This window comes from Onthophagus taurus, chromosome 11 (assembly GCF_036711975.1).
Source record: "Onthophagus taurus isolate NC chromosome 11, IU_Otau_3.0, whole genome shotgun sequence".
NCBI classification, from domain to species: Eukaryota; Metazoa; Arthropoda; class Insecta; order Coleoptera; family Scarabaeidae; genus Onthophagus; species Onthophagus taurus.
In genome coordinates, this window is record NC_091976.1 from 30561667 (window position 1) to 30580564 (window position 18898).

An 18898-nucleotide genomic window follows, 5' to 3' on the forward strand; every position below is an offset into this window, starting at 1 on the left:
ATGTAACTAATGAATTTATATGATCTAAAGTATGACTCATATATCAAATTAAAAAGGAGATTTCAAGCTTTAATTTGACGTATGATTCATTTTTTAGTTCTCACAAATCAAGAAAGTAAGAAGTTTTAAAGTTGGGTTGGTTTCTTAATTTCGAAGAAAATCAATACATTCTTAAAATAATTGTAACTAATGAATTTATGTGATCTAAAGTATGACTCATATATCAAATTTAAAAGGAGATTTCAAGCTTTAATTTGACGTATGAGTCGTTCTTTAGTTTTCATAAATAAACATTATAAGAATTTTTAAAGTTTCGGTTCGGTTTAGATGTTTCTTAATTTCAAAGAAAAACAACATATTAAAATAATTGTAATTTATGAATTTATATAATCTCTTAATTGATTCATATATCAAATTAAAGAGGAGATTTCAAACTTTAATTTGATATATAACTCGCTGTTTAGTTCCTATAAATACGATGTTTATAACCTCACCAATTTGTATGAACGTCTAAAATTGTCAATATAAATTTTCATGGAACATTTTATTTCAATTTATGACAAAAATGAGCGTATTAAATCAAAATTAAAATTGTTGTATGTGTGGTTAACGGAAATAAATTGCATTCTCGCCGTTATCACCGCTGATATAAAGTGAATTACGCGTATTGTTGGGAAATAATCCAATAATTTTTCAAATATGTAGCTACCCATAAATTCGTTTTTATATCAGTGCATGCAGGGTTGGTGTATTTTAGGGATTCTTCTTAACTACATACGTCATTGTCACCCTGATGTTCCCCTATTTTTCTTTTATGCGAAAAAATGGGTGTTTATCCGGATAATATTCCACATTTTTCACCTTTTTTTTCTCCTTTTATTGTTGTAATTTTTTACGAGTTTTGATAAATAATGAACTTTATTAGCGGTTATATCATAACAGCCATAGGGGTTTAATTAAACCCAAACTTTCCGAACATATCTCCCTCGATTAGCTAACTTCCGCTTGTTATTGTTACAGTTTAATTGCTATCGGTATGGATCGTGTAAAAAATGATTAAGCTTTTATGAATATAGAGCGGATTCGACACTGTCATGTTTCAATGGATTTACAAATGCAAACTCATACGCGAATGTCACGTCAATATCGATATTGCGACCGTTTTCCAACGAACTTATTTTCTTTGATAAGGCTAGAAAACCATTTCCTTTTTCCTTTTATATTCGGTCTCAACCAGAGATCCCATTTCGGATGTCACTTTTCTCTCGCTTCCGTCATTTTCTGATATCTACGCGCAAACGTTACCCCATGAGGGACTTAATATCGTCTTGTATGAGTTTGCGAGGACTGTTCACTGTACGCTGGTTAAATATAAGATAACCAAACGGAACGACACGCTTGGGGACTTCCTTGGTGATGACGTCCCCGCGATCCCTCAGGACGTTGATTTAATTAACGTAGAGAGCACAGCATGGCGCTTTATAATCAGTATTGCGAATACCTTGATTATATCGATGAACTTGAGTTGTTGATCACGCACACTAATTTAATTTTCTAGTACACCTACGCGGAAAATGATGTCGCTTTTGTCACTGATTAATTAGTTAAATGAACTTCGAAATTTATTAACACCTCGATGAAGCTTTGATATATTCATTCCACTCCAATTGTATCTATATTTAGAACCCTAAATTTCTATATCTTCTAAAATAAAGGTTTGATTTTATTTTATTTTATTTTTAGAATGTCTACCATGTGGCAGAAATGAAGTCAGCGGTGATCCGACATTATGATCACTTATCAGGGAGAGGATGTTATCGATTTCTCAATCCAAAACACGCAGCAATTACTGCGGCAATATATGCCTTGGTAAACTTCATTTTTGAATTGAATGCATGTTAGCAATAAGCGCTTCCTATTGTGTTCCCAATTTGCTTGGTATTGTGTAGTCCGTCCCGTTAGCATTTCCTACTTGAAATTTTCCTCGTTACAATAGTGGCAGCCTGTTTGCTCTTAGCCGCTTCCCCTCTATCCAATTTGCGTCCGGAACTGGAATTATTGTCGGGTGGAAATTCGAAAAGAAATATGAAGGAGTCAACGAATTAATGAGCTGCGCGAAGTTGAATTGGTTCCCGGTTCTTCCGAAACTATATTACCATAAATTTCAATTACATGAGGCTTGGAGTGCGAAGATTTTTCTGGATGAGAAAAGGAATGTTATTAGGAGTCTGCGTAATATATTGTTGGCAGACAGGCACCTCGGGCTCTAATAACACATTTATCAGCATCAAGTTGTCGGGGGACGCTTAATCCACGTTAATAAAACATTTAACGCCGTTGTCAGTTGGTGCTGGGGCCACATTATGAATACGTCAGGAACGGTCTGGTTGAAATTGTAATTAACTCCACTTAATTCCTACTCGTATAAAGTTAATTTTTCATATCAAACCGACCTTTTCAGGTTTTACTTAAACTATACCTACTAAAATAATTATTTTTAATCTTACAGAACATCTCCATTTTAGTAGTTTTGATTTACAGTTGGAGAATTAGTGTTAATATGAAGAAAGTTATCAGTTTAGAAGATGTTTATTATGGTAAGAATTACAAATCATTAATTATTATTTGTTCCTTAGTTTTTATCCGAAATTTTTATCATGAAATCCCTATATTTCAACATTATAGCACAAAATAGATCCTTTTAATAAATAACTAGGAGTAATTTTTTTAAAATTTTTAATATTTTAGCATTTCCATCCATCAATTCTATTTTTTTAAGATCTTTTTATTATAAAACCCCAATATCTCAACAGTATATCATAAAATAGTTTCTTTTAGCTTCAATTTGAGATATAAATCGTTTCTGTATCTCAATAAATAAACTAGGAGTGATTATTTAAAATTTTCAATATTTTGCCATTTCCAACCATCAATTTTATGTTTTCTTTAGGATTCTTTTTCTGGAAATCTTTATTATAAAACCCCATTGAGGTCTTACATATAATCTAGAGTGCGTATGCTGTTGTCCCCACCACGCCTAAAATGAAGCCAGAAAGGTCGCCATGTTAGATGTACCAACTTAGCGGGAAATTTGAAATTCTTATACAGCGTGTCACACAAAAAACGCCCCAAGCTGTAACTTTGTCATTTACATTCCGATTTTCATGAGTGGGGTATTAAATGAAATGGTTTGATGAATACTATGATTCATGCTACAAATAAACTTTTTCCAACGCCATCTTCAATTTCAAGCGATTAACAACTTTTGATTTTCAAATTGCTCGGTATGTTTTTCATCACGTTATTGGATAGAGATTTTTTTTCTGAACCCATTGGTGTACAATAGATTAACATTAATTGTAATTTTAGCAGAGAAAAATAATTAAAACATTTTCCGAACATTGTCTCTAGTGTGCCATAAAAAAAAATAACGGGCAAAACTGATAACAGTCATTAAATGTTATTTCAATGCCCGAAGCAGTTGTAAATGATACTTATAAGTTGTTTTTTTTTTATTTTTTCCCATGGCACACTACAGTATACCACAAGTAACTTTAAGAGAACGTTCGGAAACTATTTTAATGTTTTTCTCTACTACAATTATAATTAATGTTGCTGTACTGTACATTCATGGATTCAGAAAAAAAATCTCTATCCAATAACGTGAAGAAAAACATACAGAGCAATTTGAAAATCAAAAGTTGATAATCGCTTTAAATTGAAGATGGCGTTGGAAAAAGTTTATTTGTAGCATGAATCATAGTATTCAGCAAACCTTTTCATTTGATACCTAGCTCATGAAAATCGGAATGTAAATGACAGAATTACAGCTTGCGGCATTCTTGTGTGACAACCTGTATCTACAGGTGTCTTTTCTCTACTAAACTTACATTCAAAATGGATGTATTGTACATCAATGGATTCAGAAGAATAATCTCTATCCAATAACGTGAAGAAAAATATACGCAGCAATTTGAAAAACAAAAGTTAATAATCGCTTAAAATTGAAGATGGCGTTGGAAAAAATTATTTGTAGCATGAATCATAGTATTTATAAAACCACTTCATTTGATACCTAGGCCATGAAAATCAGAATGTAAATAACAGAGTTACAGCTTGGGGCGTTTTTTGTGTGACACCCTGTATATACTTATGCAAGAATTTACATTATTATAAACTGGAAAGACAGAAAATAATAACCAAAACAAAACATTAATTTTTTATTGATAAATAATTATTAATTATAAGATATTTTAAAAGAACTTAATAATTTTTAGCCATTAACATGAACGAAGAAGAAAATATTTAAAGCAATTCCGATTGATCACGTTAACCTTTGCTTTATAAATAATTGTTAGTTTATTAAAAAAAAACTGAACCGTCCTTAATAATAAACTTTACTTGAACTTCAATTGAAGACTTCGGTGCAAGAAGGGAGTAGCTCCATTTATCAAGAGAAGGAGTTGTCCCCTTCTTACACGGAGGTCTTCAATTGTTAATTCCAAGTCAAGTAACCAGAAACATTTTATGGACTGTTATAAATAATCGTCCAATCTATCACATTATAAAAAACATATGTGAAACGAAAAGAATTCGAAAACTTTCAACTAAAATCAAATTTTAATAAAAATAACAATATGTTTATGAGAATTGTGAGGTTATAATTGTAGGTACAATAGAGACTTGAAACTATAGCTAAGTTCAGGTCGGTACATCCAACATGTCTGACTTTCTGATTACCCCCACCACCACCATATACGCTCTCTAGATTATATATAAGACCTCAATGTAAAACCCCTATATCTCAACATTATATCACAAAATAGATCCTTTGAGCTTCAATTTGAGGTATAAATCATTTCTTTATCTCCATAAATAAGCTAGTAATGATTTTTTCAATATTTTGCCATTTTCAACCATCAATTTTATGTTTTCTCTACGTTCTTTTTCCGGAAATTTTTGTCATAAAATCTTTATATCTCAACATTCTATCACAAAATAGATACTTTTAGCTTCAATTTGAGATATAAATCGTTTCTTTATCTTAATAAATAAGCTAGAAGTGATTATTTAAAATTTTCAATATTTTACCATTTCCAACCATTAATTTTATCTTTTCTTTAGAAATCTTTTTGTGGAAATTTTTATCATAAAACCCCTATATCTCAACATTATATCACAAAATAGATCCTTTTAGCTTCAATTTGAGATATAAATCGTTTCTTTATCTCCATAAATAAGCTAGGAGTGATTTTTGAAATATTTTGCCATTTCCAACCATCAATTTTATGTTTTCTCAAAGTTTTCATTTTAGGAAATTTTTATCATAAAACCCCTATATCTCAACATTATATAACAAAATAGATCCTTTTAGGTTCGATTTGAGATATAAATCGTTTCTTTATCTTAATAAATAAAATAGGAGTGATTTTTTAAAATTTTTAATATTTTGGCATTTCCATCCATCAATTTTATTTTCTTTAAAATATTTTTACAAAAAATTTTTATTATAAAACCCCAATATCTCAACACTATATCACAAAATAGATTCTTTTAGCTTCAATTTGAGATATAAATCGTCTGTTTATCTCAATAAATAAGCTAGGAGTGATTATTTAAAATTTTCTATATTTTGGTATTTCAAACCATCAATTTTATGTTTTCTTTAGGATTTTTTTTCTGAAAATTTTTATCATATAACTCCTATATCTCAACATTATATCACAAAATAGATCTTTTTAGCGTCCATTTGAGATATAAATCGTTTCTTTATCCCCATAAATAAGCTAGGAGTGATTTTTTAAATATTTTTCCATTTTCAACCATCAATTTTATGTTGTCTCTAAGTTTCTTTTTAGGAAATTTTTATCATAAAACCCCTATATCTCAATATTATATAACAAAATAGATCCTTTTAGGTTCAATTTGAGATATAAATCGTTTCTTTATCTCAATAAATAAACTAGGAGTGATTTTTTAAGATTTTTAATATTTTGGCATCCATCAATTTTATTTTCTTTAAGATTTTTTTTTTTTAAGTTTTTATTATAAAACCCCAATATTTCAACATTACATCACAAAATAGATTCTTTTAGCTTCAATTTGAGATATAAATCGTCTCTTTATCTCAATAAATAAGCTAGGACTGATTATTTAAAATTTTCAACATTTTGCATTTCCAACCATCAATTTTATAAATAAAGTAAAATACTTTTTCTGTTTGTACTTTTATTAAAAATGGATTTATTGTTTTAAATTCTACCGGTTTCGGTTTATTAACAAAACCATCTTCAGGAACCTTCGAATCTAGTCAATTTATTTTAAATGTCTCTTGTGATAATAATTAGCATGTTGATTTTCTAGTAAACGTTTTTATTTAAATGAATCTGTGTCTTTATTTTTAGGTGTAATGTGCGTTATGCTTAAACTTTCGGACTGGATTAGGTGTGCACATGTTTGTCTTTGTTTTAGGTTAAAATCTTTCTAACCTAAAACAAGTTTAAGCGTAACACACATTACATCTAAAAATAAAGACACAGATTCATTTAAATAAAAGCGTTTACTAGAAAATCAACATGCTTCGAAGATGCAAGATGATTCGAAGGTTTCTGAAGATGGTTTTGTAAATAAACCGAAACCGGTAGAATTTAAAACAATAAATCCATTTTTAATAAAAGTACAAACAGAAATAGTATATTGTTTTATATGGAAGAGAAGCAGTGCTTTTTATGGCGTGGTCTGTCGCTTAGCGACGAACGCAGTGAGTCGCTAATGACAGATGAGCCGTTAAAATTGTGGCGTGTCCGACAGTTTGCCGGACGAACGAAGTGAGTCCGGCAATGACGGACCAGCCACAAACGAATCTGCTTCTCTTCCGAATAAAACATAGTATTTTTTCTTCAAACGTTGCAAATAATTGCAATATAAATTTTAATAAATTTAATAAAATGACAATTAACTTATTTTCCAATACGGCGCTAAAGTGACATGTGCTTCAGCGCTATGGCGCTAAAGTGAAATTTACTTTAGCGCCATAACGCTGAAGTACTTTTTTGCTATGTTGATCTTACCAACCGTCGTTATGCAACAATGACTTACTTCTACCGCGAGTAAACACGACAACAAAGTTGTCATTTAATGACGTTTGAAGAAAAAAGTATTTTACTTTATTTAAGAATAAAATGGAAAGAAATAATCATTACAACAACATCAATTTTATGCTTTCTTTAGGATTCATTTTCTGAAAATTTTTATCATATAACCTCTATATCTCAATATTATATCACAAAATGGATTCTTTTAGCTTCCATTTGAGATATAAATCGTGTCTTTATCCCCATAAATAAGCTAGGAGTGATTTTTTTTAATATTTTGCCATTTTCAACCATCAATTTTATGTTTTCTTTAGGATTCTTTTTCTGGAAATTTTTATCATAAAACCCCTATATCTCAACATTATATCACAAAATAGATTCTTTTAGTTTTCATTTGAGATATAAATCGTTTCTTTATCTCCATAAATAAGTTAAGAGTGATTTTTTAAATATTTTGCCAATTTCAACCATCAATTTTATGTTTTCTCTTAGTTTTTTTTTTCAGGAAATTTTTATAATAAAACCCCTATATCTCAACATTATATCACAAAATAAATCCTTCTAGCTTCAATTTGAGATATAAATCGTCTTTTTATCTCAATAAATAAACTATGAGTGATTTTTAAAATTTTCAATATTTTGTTGAATCAATTTTATGATTTCTTTAAGAATTTTTTTCTGGAAATTTTTATTATAAAACCCCAATATCTCAACATTATATCACAAAATAGATCCTTTTAGCTTCAATTTGAGATATAAATCGTTTCTTTATCTCCATAAATAAGCTAGGAGTGATTTTTTAAATATTTTGTCATTTCCAACCATCAATTTTATGTTTTCTTTAGGATTCTTTTTCTGGAAATTTTTATCATAAAACCCCTATATCTCAACATTATATCACAAAATAGATTCTTTTAGCTTCCATTTGAGATATAAATCGTTTCTTTATCTCCATAAATAAGTTAAGAGTGATTTTTTAAATATTTTGCCAATTTCAACCATCAATTTTATGTTTTCTCTAAGTTTTTTTTTTCAGGAAATTTTTATAATAAAACCCCTATATCTCAACATTATATCACAAAATAAATCCTTCTAGCTTCAATTTGAGATATAAATCGTCTTTTTATCTCAATAAATAAACTATGAGTGATTTTTAAAATTTTCAATATTTTGTTGAATCAATTTTATGATTTCTTTAAGAAGTTTTTTCTGGAAATTTTTATTATAAAACTCCAATATCTCAACATTATATCACAAAATAGATCCTTTTAGCTTCAATTTGAGATCTAAATCATTTCTTTATCTCCATAAATAAGCTAGGAGTGATTTTTTAAATATTTTGTCATTTCCAACCATCAATTTTATGTTTTCTTTAGGATTCTTTTTCTGGAAATTTTTATCATAAAACCCCTATATCTCAACATTATATCACAAAATAGATTCTTTTAGCTTCCATTTGAGATATAAATCGTTTCTTTATCTCCATAAATAAGTTAAGAGTGATTTTTTAAATATTTTGCCAATTTCAACCATCAATTTTATGTTTTCTCTTAGTTTTTTTTTTCAGGAAATTTTTATAATAAAACCCCTATATCTCAACATTATATCACAAAATAAATCCTTCTAGCTTCAATTTGAGATATAAATCGTCTTTTTATCTCAATAAATAAACTATGAGTGATTTTTAAAATTTTCAATATTTTGTTGAATCAATTTTATGATTTCTTTAAGAATTTTTTTCTGGAAATTTTTATTATAAAACCCCAATATCTCAACATTATATCACAAAATAGATCCTTTTAGCTTCAATTTGAGATATAAATCGTTTCTTTATCTCCATAAATAAGCTAGGAGTGATTTTTTAAATATTTTGTCATTTCCAACCATCAATTTTATGTTTTCTTTAGGATTCTTTTTCTGGAAATTTTTATCATAAAACCCCTATATCTCAACATTATATCACAAAATAGATTCTTTTAGCTTCCATTTGAGATATAAATCGTTTCTTTATCTCCATAAATAAGTTAAGAGTGATTTTTTAAATATTTTGCCAATTTCAACCATCAATTTTATGTTTTCTCTAAGTTTTTTTTTTCAGGAAATTTTTATAATAAAACCCCTATATCTCAACATTATATCACAAAATAAATCCTTCTAGCTTCAATTTGAGATATAAATCGTCTTTTTATCTCAATAAATAAACTATGAGTGATTTTTAAAATTTTCAATATTTTGTTGAATCAATTTTATGATTTCTTTAAGAAGTTTTTTCTGGAAATTTTTATTATAAAACTCCAATATCTCAACATTATATCACAAAATAGATCCTTTTAGCTTCAATTTGAGATCTAAATCATTTCTTTATCTCCATAAATAAGCTAGGAGTGATTTTTTAAATATTTTGTCATTTCCAACCATCAATTTTATGTTTTCTTTAGGATTCTTTTTCTGGAAATTTTTATCATAAAACCCCTATATCTCAACATTATATCACAAAATAGATTCTTTTAGCTTCCATTTGAGATATAAATCGTTTCTTTATCTCCATAAATAAGTTAAGAGTGATTTTTTAAATATTTTGCCAATTTCAACCATCAATTTTATGTTTTCTCTTAGTTTTTTTTTTCAGGAAATTTTTATAATAAAACCCCTATATCTCAACATTATATCACAAAATAAATCCTTCTAGCTTCAATTTGAGATATAAATCGTCTTTTTATCTCAATAAATAAACTATGAGTGATTTTTAAAATTTTCAATATTTTGTTGAATCAATTTTATGATTTCTTTAAGAAGTTTTTTCTGGAAATTTTTATTATAAAACTCCAATATCTCAACATTATATCACAAAATAGATCCTTTTAGCTTCAATTTGAGATCTAAATCATTTCTTTATCTCCATAAATAAGCTAGGAGTGATTTTTTAAATATTTTGTCATTTCCAACCATCAATTTTATGTTTTCTCTAAGTTCTTTTTTCAGGAAATTTTTATCATCAAAACCCCTATATCTCAACATTATATCACAAAATAGATCCTTTTAGCTTCAATTTAAAATATAAATCGTCTCTTTATCTCAATAAATAAGCTATGAGTGATTTTTAAAATTTTGCATATTTTGTTGAATCAATTTTATGATTTCTTTAAGACTTTTTTTCTGAAAATTTTTATTATAAAACCACAATATCTCAACATTTTATCACAAAATAGATTCTTTTAGCATCAATTTGAGATATAAATCGTTTCTTTATCTCAAAAGATAATCTAGAAATGATTGTTTAAAATTTGTAATATTTTGACATATCAATTTTATGAAATTTTTATCATAAAACCCCTATATCTCAACATCATATCACAAAATAGATCGTTTTAGCGTCAATTTGAGACATAAATCATTTCTTTATCTTAATAAGTAAGAAAAAAAACTAATCACAACTAAAAAGAAGTGAAAAACAATAATAACATTTTTATTATAATACATATTTAATTTATTTACATATAATTATTTATTGAGAATTTAAAATTTCAATTTTTAAGAAAAATGTCACGTTCGAAGGATCACGTTAGATCAAGATGTTATCCCATCCCCTCATTTCGATGGAGGGTAAAGAAAACGGCACAGTTTGCATGAATATTGCCGATAAAATCTACGATAAAGAAGGATCATCCTTCGACTTCGCGGATTTTACCGCTCCATTGATCATCCCCTATCTGATATCCGCAATATAAACTAAGCTGATGGTTCTTGTGTATAAAAAGGAAAGTGCCAATTGATGTGGCGAAAAATAACCCAAAAAATAAAAGAATTTTTTTATAAAATTTATTTTTGGTGAGATTAGATTTATTTAGTTTTTTGTTACATTTATAAATGGGCCATAAATTCATTTGGGAGCACTTTTTTGTACAAGAAGAATCGATACCGTTAACAGTTTCGTTTTTTTCTCTCTTTTTAGGCGTACAGATAGCGTATTTTGCTATTATTGGGACGCAGCTTTTCATGTTGTTGCTGAGCATAGTACTTCTATTCGGAATTTATAAGGTAAGTGTGACCGCCATGGTCGTATATCTTATGTTAACGCGCGTCTGCGGTTCAAATAGTCATTTATTACCGGAAATTTATAAGCGGCGTCGTGGGGCGGTAAATCTTCGACATATAACCGATTTATTTTCGTTCAAGATTAATTGTTACCCTCCTTTAACGAAAATCTCTTTTTTTATTTCTCAAAACAAAAATTTAGACCTTCCATAAAGCAATTTCGACAATAAAACGTAATCGCCGTCGCTTAAAGCTTTGGACGTAGATATAAAAAGACGTCGAAAGCGTTTTCAGCCGACGTCCCTCGAGCTTAAGGCCTTTTAAGCTTCCGCTCTGACGGAGCAAATAAATACATCAACTCACTGCAATTGCCGGGAAACGGCAATTTAATCTTCCAGAAACGATTACATAACGTAAGCAAATATTTCTCGGGGCAACGCCGATTAATTTTCTCTCAATTTAAATCGCAAAAATCCACATCGAGGTCTCAATCAAAGATGAAAAGAAAAAAAAAAAAGAATTCCCATAGCGTCAGACACGTGATATTCACTCTTTGAAAGGGTGCTCGTTTCCAGGTCACGAAATGCTACAAGATAAAAAGTATTCGATATTATTTTCAGCTTTTGCGATTGTTCGTTCAGGAAAAGCGAGGACCAGGACGATGTCGCATAGCGTCGTTGTGTTGTTCTTTTATCCCCTAAGCCCAAAGCTTTTACGGAAAACGTCTGCCGATACAACAAAGTGTTTGTCCAATCTGTAATCTGTGCGTCGTTGGACATCAACTAAATGGTTCTAGAAAAAATGGTTATTCCATCAGAAAAGACGCTCAAATTGTGTTATCTTCCATGAAGGTAGACGAAAATTGTAACTGAAAGAGTTGTTTTTAATATTAATAATTTTTTTTGTTACTTTAATAATAAGATTTCCAATTTTTTTCCCCAATTTAGTATCGGAATGAAAAACAAACACTACCAACAAAAAAAAGTGTGGAAAGGAAATTAATCCGTCAAGAACAACATAAATTTTAATTTCCGTTCTCTGGAAAGTTGAAGTCGGCCATCGTTGTTAAAAGAAATGCTCCATCTACCACTCTCTTTCTCAGGCATGTTTCATATCTGAAGCTATTACGAAAATGAAATATTAATGTTGCTAATTGATAGAGAAAAGGAAAGGAAAATTTAGTTGGGAGAGAGTTTCTTTTTCCATTAAGAGTTCAAGTTGAATCGAAATTATTATATAGCGGGAGTTATGATAGTTTATAAAGCGATCGTTAACTAAAGTGTTAATGTTTACGTAAGCATTAGGATGATGTTTCTGGTAGGGTAGTGGAAATTTGCTTTTAGATGCACAGCTTCAATAACTTTGAACCCAAATTCCTAATATCAAAGACCGTTGACAGAATATATACGGTATTTATTAATTAGAAGTTTAAACTGAAACTACTCTAAACTATCTAACGGCTGGAAATCGTTTTCGCATAGTTTAATGAACATCTAGATCGAAGATATAATACAAAGGATGTTTTAATTTCGTTGGAACTTACATAACTTGATAATAATACATCTATGGTTTACAAAAAATATAAATATATCTAACAAGCCACAAGTTCACATCGGCTCTATTAATTTATTTTAATTATTTCATTTATCTAATTAGTCACAGTATCATAAAAGTAGGTAGATAAGTAAACACATACATAAATGCAAAAATACAAAATGATAATTTTACATCAAAATGCCATGACTACCCTACATGACTCACCAACTTCCAATCCGTAGATCAATCTAATAATTCGATTTTGGGCAACAAACACCAATCTGCAACTCTAGTCCATAAGAGGTTATTATATGCAAGATGAGAATAACACAGAGCATAATAAGCATTCAAAAGCGATGACTTTAGCTTAAGTATAGCGAAATATGTTGAATTTAACTTTAGTTAGACTGGCATCAACACACAGAACCAAGAAAATTGCTTCATCCTGAATGTTAATCCTATCACTGTAATTGAAGGGAAGCGCTTCATTACCTGATCAACTTTCTCGACCAATCCAGCAGGATCATCAGCAGCAACAACAAAGGAGGTGTCATCCACATACATCATTATATGTGTATACTCAAAAAAACGCGGCAAGTCATTTACAAAAATTAAAAATAGTAATGAGCCTAAGATGGAACTCTGAGGCGCATCTAGATTAAAACAAATGACTCCCCCGATGCCTTCCCGGAAAACACTACCTTCAAACTACAATTCGTGACAAATGAGACTAACCAGCTAAGTAGATTTCCGCAAATTTCCACGTTATACAATTTTTCCTCAATGAAGACTGGTTGTAAAAAATTAAATGTCCGGGACAGGTCAAAGAAGATACACGAAATAATGAACGGTGGCAATTTCAGTCGATAGACCCTCGCGAAAAACATGCTGCGAAGGACACAAGGTGCAACTTTTGCCACCTTTAGTAATTTAGGAAACACACCGCTATCAATCGACTGATTCAGAATACGAGCCAAAGGCTTGCCTAGAGAATTGCTCACAAACTTAACACATTCAACCGAAACACCGTCACTTCCCACACTTTTAACATTTCTCAACCTTGAAATAGCTTCAAGAATCTCAGAATAGTACAGGCATTGGGTAGTTTTGCAAAGGAAAAGATTTTCTTGGAAAAAAGTGCGTCCTTATGATAACCCTGAGTTTTCGGCCGTCTTAAGAGACGTACGGCTAAACCCGAATTTTCTAGTTCTAGGTGTAGTGTTAAGTTCTAGTTTTAGTGCAATACAAATATGCAATAGTAAGTGATATCTTATGCCAATTAGCGCTACATAACACTGTCACTAGAACTAATATTAGACCTAGAACTAGAAGCATTCGGGTTTAGCCGCACGTCTCTCAAGACGGCTAAACCCGAATGATTCTAGTTCTAGGTCTTGTGTCAGTTCTAGTGATAATGCTAGTGTAAAACTAGAACTAACACTCGGGTAACCCGAATTTTTCTAGTTCTAGTGTTAGTTCTAGTTTTAGTGCAATAAAAGTATGCAACATAGTGATATGTTGTCAACATAGTGTCTCTCAAGACTACTAAACCCGAATGATTCTAGTTCTAGGTCTAGTGTTAGTTCTAGTTTTACACTAATACTATCACTAGAACTAACACAAGATCTAGAACTAGAATCATTCGGGTTTAGCCGTCTTGAGAGACGTGCGGCTAAACCCGAATGTTTCTAGTTCTAGGTCTTGTGTTAGTTCTAGTGGCAGTGGTAGGTAGCGCTAGTTAGCCATAAGATATCACTATGTTACATACTTTTATTGCACTAAAACTAGAACTAACACTAGACCTAGAATTAGAAAAATTCGGGTTTAGCCGCACGTCTCTCAAGACGGCTAAACCCGAATGATTCCAGTTCTTTTGTTAGTTCTGGTGCTAGTGCTACATCTAGTGTTAGTTCTAGTATTGCACTAGCACTATCACTAGAACTAACACAAGAACTAGAAACATTCGGGTTTAGCCGCACGTCTCTCAAGACGGCTGCATATTTTTATTGCCCTAAAACTAGAACTAGCACTAGAATCATTCGGGTTTAACCGTCTTGAGAGATGTGCGGCTAAATCCGAATGTTTCTAGTTCTCGGTCAAGTGTTAGTTCTAGTATTGCACTAGCAGTATCAATATATAATTAAGTTTATTGCTACAAAATCAGCATTACATTCCACAAACAATTAAATTTTAACAATACTACAATTACATATATCACATTACAATACAATACATTTTATTTCCTATCCCACCCCTCCCCATCTCCTCCCCGCATCTCCCTACGCTGCCTTGTCGCCACCACCTCCCTCATCCATTCTCTTCCCTCTGCCCTCTCCCCCAGCACCTGCTTCCAGCCGATCACCTCCTCTCTTAGCTCGTCACACTCCCTCAGTAGGTGCTCCAACGACTCCCACTCCCCCCCACATAGCCTACAACCCCTCTCATCATCTCTCATCCAATACCTATTCGCTCTCTCCTCATTGCCGCATCTGAATCTTGCCACCATCCTCTTCCCCTCCTCATCCCCCTCCACCGACAGGTACTTCGGCAATCTCTCCGTTATTATTTCCTCGTACTTAGGGTTGTACCTGCTCTCCCTTATCTGCCCCCTTCTTTCTTGCCTCTGTACATCTCTATCCCTGCTCTCCAGCTCTTTCCACATCTCAATCCCTTCCCTCCTTCTATCATCTACCGCTTTCACTGAGTACCCCACCCTTCTGAAATATTCCTCCCTTCCTCGTTGCCCGTAACCCCCTTTCCCTGCCTTAATCTCTTTCCAGCACTCCCCCAAAATTTTACATTGAGACCTCCCTTCAACCCTCTCCTCAAAACGTACCGCCCTTTTACCCGCCTCCACTCTTAACTAGTAGTATCAATAGAACTAACACAAAACCTAGAACTAGAATCATTCGGGTCTAGCCGTCTTGAGAGACGCGCGGCTAAATCCGAATGATTCTGGTTCTCGCTCTAGTGTTAGTTCTAGTATTGCATTAGCACTATCCCTAAAACTATCACAAGACCTAGAACTAGAATCATTCACATATCTCTCCTTAGGTTAAGTGGAAGTTCTTCTAGGTCGTCGAAAAACATTCTCGTTTTTCTCGAAAAACAAGTATAACACGAAGTTTCTGCAAAAGGACCTTATTTTTAGCATTTTAACTGGCCTATTAGGTGATGCTAATTTCGTGCTTGTAAATCAAAAAACAAAAAAGTTCTATTGGTGTTAACATAAGGGGATAATTTTTTCTCCTTGCTATAATTTTGCTGATTTCGGAGAATTCCACCATAAGAAGCATGTAATAATACTAAATGGCCATGCCAAATTTTATTTTCATCGTACAAGTAGATTAGCTTAAAGATAGAAAAAGCGATTTTTTTTCTGGAACTTTAAAGACCTTAATCTCGAAAACGGTGCGATATTGAATAAGGTTATTTTTGGTCAATGGTCATTATTTGACACGTAGTATCTCCAGTTAATATATATATATAGTGCCTAGTCTTTTCTCAGGAGAATCTAATTTTTCATTGGCATTAATTTGTCTTCTATTAGCATATCTAATATCTGCCTCAAGTATCTAGTCTTCTACAAGCAATATTTAGTCTAGTAGAGACGCGCGGCTAAATCCGAATGTTTCTAGTTCTCGATCTAGTGTTAGTTCTAGTATTGCACTAGCACTATCACTAGAACTAACACAAGAACTAGAATCATTTGGGTTTAGCCGTCTTGAGAGACGTGTGGCTAAACCCGAATGATTCTTCTTCTAGGTCTTGTGTTAGTTTTAATGATAGTGCTAGTGTATAACTAGAATTAACATTAGACCTACAACCAGAAACATTCAGACATGTTGCATTTTATGTGGGACAAAGTAAGTAGGTACGCCCTGGTTTTTATGGGAATATATTTTTGTATATTGCATTTTAAATGAAATTCACTGTATAATGACAATGTTGTCGGAAGAAGATTTCCACTATAAATTCCACGTTTTCTTTAAGAACTTTTTTCTTGAAATTTTTATTACGAAACCCCCATATCTCAACATTATATCACAAAATAGACCCTTTTAGCTGCAATTTGAGATATAAATCGTTTATTTATATCAATAAATTAGCTAGGAGTGATTATTTAAAATTTTCAATATTTTGACATTTCCAACCTACAATTTTATGTTTTCATAAACAATTCTTTTCTGGAAATTTTTATCATAAAACCTCTATAGCTCAACATTATCTCACAAAATAGATCCCTTTACCTTCAATTTGAGATATAAATCGTTTCTTTATATCAATAAATTAGCTAGGAGTGGTTATTTAAAATTTTCAATATTTTGACATTTCCAACCATCAATTTAATGTTTTCTTTGATATCTTTTTTCTGGAAATTTTTATCTTAAAGCCCTTATATCTCAACATTATATCACAAAATAGATCTTTTAGCTTCAATTTGAGATATAAATCATTTCTTTATGTCAATAAATAAGCTAAATTAAGTAATCACAACTAATAAGAAGTGAAAAACAATAATAACATTTTTATTATACAGGGTGATTTATAAAATATAGAGCAGACTAAAAGGATAGCTAATAGGGGCCAAATTAAAGATATTTTCTTAATAAAGTTTTGACCACAACTTAATAATCACAAAGATATAGGACGTTAAAGTTTATTACAGTTTATTTAGGTATTACATTACCGTAGGTCATTTAACAGTTCATAAATAATGTCATTTAACGTCAAAATTAGAACTATTATAAATCCAAAAAGTACAATGCCACTTTACAGTAACGAGGAATACGTAGATGTGCTTATTGTTTGTGGAGCTGCTGGAGAAAACGCTGCACATGCAAGAGATCTGTATTTGAAACGATTTCCAAATCGATAGATGCCTTTAGAAAACACTTTTCTTCGGTTAGTCCAGCTGGAAAGAGAGACAACCTAAGAAAGATCTCGGTGGCGGTAGACCAAACAGATATGGAGTGAATGTAGAAGAAGAAGTTCTAGAAATTGTTGATGCAGATGCAAGTACTAGTACTGGTCAAATTTTTCACAAACTCGAAATTTTCCAGAACTTTGTTTGGCGTACATTGAAAAGTAATGGTTTATACTCCTACTATTTGCAAAAGATGGAAGATGGAAGATGAAAGATGGAATAAAACATTATTATTAGACGTTTCATAAATTAACATCTATCATTTCTTTTAACAAATTAAGTATTATCTAAAATAACAAAACTACTGAAATAATAAATTGTCTAGTTTCACAGCAAAAATTTAAAGTCCCTAGATTTACAAAGTACCGCGGTTTGCAGCCATTTTGGCTCGAAAGTCAAGCGGGAAATTTAAAACTATGTCGTTCTATTGATAACATTACTCCAATTTTTTTTTCTTTTTTCTCGTGGTACTCTGAATAGTTGAAAGCCCTTCTTACTGCTATTTTTTCAACTCCAAAGGCAACAAGACGGCAATATTTTTGTAAATAAGTGGTGAGATGCAGTGACAAGTTGTCAAACCGCCATTTTGGCTCGAAAACAGGCCTCATGAACCGCGGTACTTTGTAAATTTATTTTAATTCTTTACTGAATATCAGCGATTGTCAAAAATGGACATTAAATGATTTAAAAAATTAACTTACGATATCTATGTAACTATTAAGTTTTTAACAAAACAATCTCTTCAGTTTTATCTCTAGTACCTACCCTTTTAGTCTGCTCCGTATGTTATAAATCACCCTGTATATTTAATTTATTTACTCATAATTATTTATAGACAATTTGAGATTTAAATTTTTATGAAACCCCTTTATCTTAATATCACATCGCAAAATGTACACTTTTAGCTTCAATTTGAGATATAAATCGCTTCTTTACCTTAATAAATAAGATAATGATTCCATTCATCTTGTTTAAGAATTTTTTTCCGAAAATACTCAACATTACATCATAAAATAAATCCTTTTAAATTAGCTCAACAATTTTATTCTATACCCTTAAATAAGATTCAGAACTTGTAATCTTAATTTTTAATTCCCTTAATCAAAAACCCTTCAATTTTCAAACAAACATTTCTAATTGTAAATTAACTCTCTAACTCAATTCAAGAACCTAACAAGGTAAATACCCCTTCATTTACATATTGAATCAAAGTTAAACTATTAGGTAAATGAGATTAGCCTCTAGAAATTCAAACAAACCTATTAAATAGTTTGAAAAGTTATCATCTTATCATCGAGTAAGCATT

General features: G+C 30.9%; 1 protein-coding gene and 1 long non-coding RNA gene across 3 annotated transcripts in view; one reads left to right on the forward strand and one right to left on the reverse strand.

Annotated features, from left to right (window-relative positions):
* The window catches only part of LOC111420760 (uncharacterized), a 155454-nt gene that overhangs the window by 59564 nt on the left and 76992 nt on the right, over positions 1-18898 (reverse strand). The gene's annotated exons all lie outside the window — the stretch shown is intronic.
* Positions 1-18898, forward strand: part of LOC111416878 (uncharacterized) — a 63700-nt gene that overhangs the window by 22792 nt on the left and 22010 nt on the right. For both annotated transcript variants that reach the window (XM_071200004.1, XM_071200005.1), the window contains exons 2-4: positions 1744-1869; positions 2510-2597; positions 11047-11132. In XM_071200004.1, coding sequence (XP_071056105.1) covers positions 1765-1869; positions 2510-2597; positions 11047-11132 — 279 coding nt within the window. In that variant the 5' untranslated portion in view covers positions 1744-1764. The remainder of the gene's footprint in view (positions 1-1743; positions 1870-2509; positions 2598-11046; positions 11133-18898) is intronic.